The sequence below is a fragment of the Mytilus californianus genome, unplaced genomic scaffold (assembly GCF_021869535.1).
Source record: "Mytilus californianus isolate M0D057914Y unplaced genomic scaffold, xbMytCali1.0.p SCAF_1, whole genome shotgun sequence".
Taxonomy (NCBI): Eukaryota; Metazoa; Mollusca; class Bivalvia; order Mytilida; family Mytilidae; genus Mytilus; species Mytilus californianus.
Genome location: NW_026262581.1, coordinates 66,543,000 through 66,551,019, shown reverse-complemented (window position 1 = coordinate 66,551,019; position 8,020 = coordinate 66,543,000). Strand labels below are relative to the sequence as shown.

The window sequence follows — 8,020 nt, the reverse complement described above, 5'->3', positions numbered from 1 at the left end:
ATAAAATAAATATAAATTAAACAGTATAAATAACTATTAGTACGTGTAATCAAAAGCAACTAAATATACTTTGAAAAATGGTGTACATTTAATATATATTTTATCAGGAAGGATTGTATGGGGTAAGGGTCAACGAAACAACTCTTTATGATTAAAAAAAATCAAACTTAATAAATATTGTAATTGTCTAATGTAACTGTAAATTAAAATAGATGTACATGTATCTTTGCACCTGCACACATCATTTGAAATGTTAAATGTTTTAACCCCAAAAAATATATACTGACAAGATTAGCCAGGACCCCAGGCTAACTATTGGTATCGGTATCGGATCGACCCGGATCGATCACAGTTTATCGGGAATAACGATAGTTTATCGGTCGATAATTATAGATAGACGGCGTGAAGGATAATTTACGGTCGACAATCATAGATGATCTAATTAATGTGACTCGCGCGCAGATAATGATAGTTACTTTTTTGATAATGCATTAACGGTCGATAATGTGAATTGTTTCGATAATGATAGTTAACCTCGACAAGGTGAATTAAAACACGAGTCGTAAATTCGATAACTTGAATTAAAACGTGTTCTTATTTAAATGATCCCTATCGTTAAAAATATGAAAAAGATAAAAAAAAAAAATAATAATTATACACAAATTAATGACGATAGGAATCAAAATCCCATAAGCACACGTTTATGTCAGTGCAATTTCAAAGTCAACAGTTTAAGTACCATTTTATAAAATATAATAGGGGATGTGGTGGACAAAGAGACAGAGATCAGATGTGAACAATTACAGATTTACGTAAGGCCTTCAATAATGACGTATTGGATAAGCTATAAAAAGCATTGGGATGACAAAATGTAAAACCTGAATACATAAGAAGCTATACAACCAAAAGGGAGTTTAAAAGAAAAGTCAAATCAATCTAATGTCAACTCGAGGGAGTTTTTCATAACTAAATTTCGCAATGGAGAATTTATGAAAATACGAAAAAAAGGATATTTGGTAAGAATGCCAACATGAGATAACTACCCACTAGAGTACAATCGGCGTGGAGGTAGCCGTACAACCTTCAACAATGAGAAAATACCGTATAGGCAGCTATAAAAGGCCCCCTGCACGACAGAATGTGAAACAATTCAAACGAGAAACCAACAGACTGATTCGTGCTTTAACAATAAACGAAAACCAAATATGATAGACAGTGACAAAGTATTTTATAAGTCATGTCATTACCATAAAAAAGTCACGATAACCATTGTCTATACTATTTTTCTTCATATTAGTTTTTTTAACCAGACTCAAGCTGTTAGCCAGTTATAGCATCCAATCAAGCCAGCAGCAACCTTTTGCCAGCAGCCAATTTTTATGATATATATATATATAAAAAATTAAACTGTATTAGCCTCAAACGTTCCAAAAATCTTAAAATCTTATCTAGCTATATCTTTTCCTTTGACAACGAAATTCGACATTTTTACGGCTTGTCGTGAAAATCATAAACGGATTGTTTTAAATCTTCCGAGGCAAAAATGTAACATTCAAAGGAAAAGGAACGGAATAATTTTTCTTGCATTAACGATGATTTACCTGCAGCAAGTAAAGACAAGATAATTATTCATGTATGTCTGCAAGGATGTTATTATTCTTTGGTTAAGTTACATATCAATTATCCTTAAAATCGGAACATTTACAGAGCTGTTCAGAAGTTAACTTCTATTTTCTACTACTGAAAAAAAAAACAGGATGGTATAGAAAATCGTGTTTTTTTACCAGATGGTTAATTGGAGAAAACCATAAATGCTAGAAGACGATCTCATATCACAGAAGTTTAAATAAGGAAATATTTTTTATGAAATAAATAGCCTGTGGTTAGTTATTATAATATATTTTTAAATGCGTTCTTTAAATTTATATCTTGGACAAGAAGAGTAAACACATTTTGGATTGTGTTAATTGTGTTCCATATATGGCGTATAAAACGCTTTTTATGCGTGATTATAAAAAAAACATTTTTTAGTAATTATGAGACTTCTATGGTTGTCGATTGGTGATTTGTGTCGTTATTTTGATGTCTCACTGACGTATGCCAAAATCTCTTTTTTATTGCATTTCAACATATAAAATTAATAAAATCCCCGGCATAATACATTTCTTTCAATATGTTTATGATACATTTGCTTTTCTTTTTTATTCTAGGTGATTGATTGTCAGTAAAGATAGTTAGTACAAAGTAGGAATATTAACAGTTTTAATAGCTTTTGATAGCTATTATTTGTGTGTGTCTCTGTCCTGTATGTTCTCCTATTTATTTGTATTGTAGTCCTGTCATGTAATCTTGTCATTTTATTGTTATATTTAACATTGCCATAAAAGCGGGAGATTTGGCTAGCCACAGAACCAGGTTCAACCCACCATTTATATTTAAAATGTCCAGTACCAAGTCAGGAAAATGGTCATTGTTATATTATAGTTCGTTTCTGTGTGAGTTGCATTTTAGTGTTGTGTCGTTGTTCTCCTCTTATATTTGATGTGTTTCCCTCAGTTTTAGTTTGTAACCCGGATTTGTTTTTTTCTCAATCGATTTATGAATTTCGAATAGCGGTATACTACTGTTGCCTTTATTTAACACGAATATAGTTACAGTTTGGTTGTAATTTTGATATATTGGCCTCAATTTAAAAACATTCAAATTTTAGTACTATACCTTTTGTTTATGAATTGAAGATACCATAATAATTTTCAGAATGAATGCAAATTTAATTACAATTCCCGGTATCGACGCATATGGCCTCGCTCCGTTATATAAATGTTTGCTTGTATATATTCAAAATATAAAGGAGTCATTAAATGAACAATCTAATTTCTTTACAGATCAATTATTATTCTAAATTTAAAAATTGAACGTTTAAAAGGCAAAATGCGATATTTTTATTAGTATTTTATACGCTTTCAAAAGGAAACAAAAAAAAAACCAACATTAATGATGTTCAATTTACTCGTTAACCTGATGATATTGCATGTGAATTTTTCAAAGATATAGAGCGTTATTTTTGTACGGCGCTATAGATTGTAAAATTTATCATTACAATTTTAGTAAATTAAATAGTATTTCAAATGTGCAATTACCACAATAAATAAAATAGTTATATATAATATATTATGCAATAAAGCGAGTTTTGAACTGCTTTAAAACTAATAATTCGTTACTACAAATTTGGCGGCATTACGGATTCAATACATTCGTCATTTATACAGAATCATGTTTTTGCACGAACTGATTTATATCAAAAATCCTGTATTACGATTTTGAACAAATATTTTTAGCATTAAATTCCTGAGACCAAATTAAAAAGTTAGTAATGAAAAATTTCATTTTTTTGTAAAGAATTTAAAATTCATCAGAACGAATTAGAATATTATTTCTGATAATTTTTCAATAAGGTCCCGTGAATTTACTAAGATCTGAATTTAAAATACATGAAAAAGATATAAGGAACTGACAAATATATTGGACAGTACAAAAGACCACACTAACCATCAGTTATAGTAGCGGAACAGTATTGCTCAGAATAACAATGAGAACAAATAAAATTGTGTTCTTAAAATGGTGATATGAACTGTGGATTTGAAATTAGAATTCAAGAAAATTTGTAGAATCCAGACAAACAAAATGTTACCTCACAAACTTAAGTGACCTTGTTTTTATATTGATATCTGTATAATTCATTGAAAACATCTTATGATATTCAAATTTGACTGAGAACATGATAACACCAAAATATATAAAAAGGGAAACTAGAATAAGGTGATCTAGTGATCACAGATACACCCGCTTGCAGAAACTCTTTAACAGTAAATGCCAAAATGAAATTAAAATTGAACGTGACCTTTATTTTATGTTTCATCACTTTCTGTCAAATTATAAAAAAGATTTTGTCAAATGGTTTCTATATTATCACCCGGAAACCAAAATAAAATGAATTTTAAAAGGTAAATAAAGGAAGTTACTCGTGAACGTTAAAGATCCAAAATCATCAAAATCGAACTTGACCTGTATTTTATGATCAATGACGATGATTGTGTTCAAATTTTAAAAGATTCGGCCAAATGGTACTTTAGGTATCAACTGGAAACAAAACAAAAAATACAAATGCTTAAAAAACTAAAAAAAAAAAAAGAAAAAAAAAAGGCAATTACTTTTAAATAGTGAATATAAAAAACCCCAAAATCGAACTTGACCTGTATTTAATGTTCCATGAAACAGTGTTTAAGTTGCAAAAGATTTAGTCACGCAAGATTTTCAATTTTCATCAGTAGACCACAGAAAACCCAACTTTAAAGGTAAAAAGTGTAACCAAGGGACATAACTCTTGGAAGGTTAATGTCAAAACCACCTAACTGTATAATTTATTTATTGTCCATGTTATAGTTTTAAGATGTCAAAAGATTTGGTCAAGCGGTACTTTAATAATCATCAGGAAACCAAACTTGTGATAAACGCACAAACGGACGGACGGACCTGTTCATCCCCATATACCCAACAATATATGCGGGGTAAACGTCAATGAGACTGCAACCTCACGACAAAAATTAATTTCGGTACTGATATGATTTATAACAAACCTTTTTTTTAAATTGTCCGTTATAAATTTATAAATAATTAAGAAACGTATGTTTCAACTCCCTCAAGCAAATGTGTCCTTAGATAGATTTGACTATTATTTCAGTTCCTTTTTGGTCATATAGCTCTGCAACTGTTTCTGTACCTTCACATCCTTGGCTTTCAAATATTCGGCTTTGGGCATTCCCGATGAAGGTAAATTCAGAAAAGCGCTTCGGACGTACGAGTTTGATACAGTGTTGTTTTCATTTGTTAACCTAATGACATCTGGAGTGCAACTCACAGTTTTCGACGATAGACATTTGTAAATACAATATCGCCCCAAATATTTAAATTAACATAGACAATCAAAGATCTGCCATTAACACCCAATTCATAACAACGAATAGCATTAAGATATTACATACGACAACTACTGTCGAGGTTCGAAGACCCTATATAAAATTATGCTGTAATGCCAATCCAAAGACTAGCAGAACTTTGTTAGTTTCGATGTGAATAATGTTCTGAAAAGTGTTCCAAAGGAGAGATCGGACTGTTATATGGGACCAAAATGGTCATCAGTGTCATACCACATGTTTGTGATATCAGTCTTATCTGACTGTCTTTCGATTACCCATGCTGTATTCAAAAAATCGTTACCTTTTTTTTTCTTTTAAGTGTTTTCAAAGACTTAATACTTTTACTTCGTTTGTGCGCTGAAATGGTTGCTTATACCATAATGTAATTGCTGTTATATATTTGTTTTTCAAACAGTGTTAATTGTTACACTGAATATATAGAGGATAACTATAAAGATTTTCTTCCATGCGACATACATGTAGCTATAAGTGTAGGCCTAAGTTAATATGCATAATTTCAGAGTGTTTCTTTGAAAAATTGTAACGGGTAACTGGTAGATAAGTGACGAACACTCCAAAAAGCCTCATATTCTGGCAAACCTTTTATTCTAACTTATCATGTTATTGCAATATTCACTACCTGAAATATAGTGGTATGCTGAAATAACTTAAGGATTAATTCTGTTTTTTTTTTGTAGATGGTAGACTCCGATAGCTTAATGGATAGAAGTTTTTTCTGCTTACCCTTCCGGAGCACCTAGGATCCCACATAGTTTTAGTGGGATTCGTGTTGCTCATTCTTGAGTTTTATATGTAGTGTTATGTGATTAATCGTCTTTCGTTCTTGCCTCGGCGCTGTCAGTTTCTTTCGATTTATGAGTTTTGAATGTCCCCTGTTGATATCTTCTATTTTTTTTTCCAGTTTGTACAATCGTTATCTTTGTTTTGTTCATTATGGCTGTAATGCTTCAAACGTATTCTTAATGAAAAGAGAAAAATATATATAAGCATTTCTGAGATGGTTATTCTGATCGATGTTAATTCATGGGAAATTTACTATACATGAACACAGATAATACAACAAGCAAAGCCCCGAAAGTGAATTCTATTGTCAGTTTAAAATCAAAGAGATATACTGAAATAATACAAGATAAAACAATAGCACCGGAAGTTGAAAAGCCTTTCAATATATTGTTTGCATATTTTACAACGACTGCAGTACATAACCCACCAAACGATTGTAAAAATATAACAAACCACACAGCACTATAGTAGCCATGAAAAAATCCTTTCTCGATGACTTTGATACCATCCCTGATGCCCATTGTAATGAATCCTATTGCTATACCAAACATCCCAAGTTGTACATTTCTCAACCAAATCGACCCTTTGGTTCCCTTCAAAATCTTTTCAAAGTAAACACCCGAGAATCCAGAAAGACAGCATGATATAACGACACAGATTATACCAACAACTCGATTTTTGTCGACATCAAGTGTTTCTCCCTTTGTAGATTCTGTTGATGGTAAAAGTACAACTGAAACGCCTACAAATAGAATACACAAGGATATCCATTGAAGCCTTGAAATCTTCGTCTTCAACATAATGACAGAACAAACCGCTGTGGTAAAAATCTTCAATTGATATGTTACCTAAAAAAGAGGTTAGTATATATTGTTTTTTTCCTGATACGCATATTGTACATATTGAGGATGATAAGTAAATTAAAACTGAATAAAGAGTAAATATGAATTATTGAAGGTAACTGAATAATACAAAGTGACTAAAAATGAATATCTTGAAGTCAAATAATATACCTGCATAGCTAGCAGATATAAAAGCTTGTTGGTGTATCACATATATGATTTTTTAAATAGTATTCTTAGTCCTGCAGAATATCATTGTGGTATTTAAATCAAATATCAAAAACATTTTTTTTGTTCATTATCTAGTAGTTGTCAATTGAAGGACCCTGCGACAGTCACGTGTATGTTATAGCATTTACAGATTCTTGTCCATATTTCAGCCCTGGACAGTACAGCAAGTTTTCACTGACCCCTTCCCCAAAAAATTATATTCAAATAGTTTGAACTCCCTTAATGTAATTACAAAAGGATGAATTTTAGCATTTTTTATCTATCATTTTCGAGTTAAAGAACTATCTGGAACTATAAGGTAATCGCAGGTTAATAAACAATTAAATAATACTTTACTATTGTAAGTAAGTAAGTACCTGACATGTGGCTGCATCAAGATTTGAAACGGCAACATAGAACAGATTGTTTTGGAAGACGTATATAATGGCTGGAATGGACATACGTATGCAGTCTACAGGCTGGTCAATTATATGTTTCATTAAATGCTGAACCAATTTATGTATACTCCTTTCTTGGTAGAGAATGATGGCTAATGAGGCCAACATTTTGAACGCTTCGCAAATTATAACAGCTGTGGATGCAACGAACATGTCACCTTTCTGAGTCCTAACATAACGTACCATCATGATCACAAGTGTCGTTTGAACTGCGAGTAAAACCAAACTCAGGTATTTTAACATTTTGCTCTGCTTTTTTCGTGTTACCTTGATCAAATTATCTGACAAAACTTCATGTTGATATACAGTTTCCTTGTCTAAAATTTATCAAAATATTAAAAATATTACTGCTCTACACTGTGGCTACAATATTTCATATGAAAATTAATTTTAAAAAAGAAGGAAAAACATTTGGTATTTTGACTGAATCTTTACTCTTGTTTATTTTATGTGTCATATGTAGTTACTATATTAGAGGCACGCAAATGAAGACGCACGGACCATGACCGACTATTATTCCAATTTGGTTTCTGTTATGTTGAGACGAATCTGATATCCAATTGACGCCACTGCTTGTGGAATTTTCCTCTCCGATCGAGGGTATCACCAAACAGAAGTCTGCACTTCTGTGATGACATGAATTATCATTGATATGATCATTATTATAAATCAACTGATTACAAAAATTCTAAATACTAAGATTTTTATCCCCCAAGGAATAGATTATTTT

General features: G+C 31.3%; 1 protein-coding gene across 1 annotated transcript; it reads right to left on the bottom strand.

The window, feature by feature from the left end:
- Positions 1-6,013: 6,013 nt before the first annotated feature.
- LOC127725589 (UDP-galactose translocator-like) lies at positions 6,014-7,533 on the bottom strand. The gene is made up of 2 exons (XM_052232712.1): positions 7,210-7,533; positions 6,014-6,628 (listed from the first exon to the last, which is right to left on the bottom strand). The coding sequence occupies exons 1-2, from the start codon at positions 7,531-7,533 to the stop codon at positions 6,014-6,016; spliced, it is 939 nt and encodes a 312-aa protein (XP_052088672.1).
- Positions 7,534-8,020: the final 487 nt, after the last annotated feature.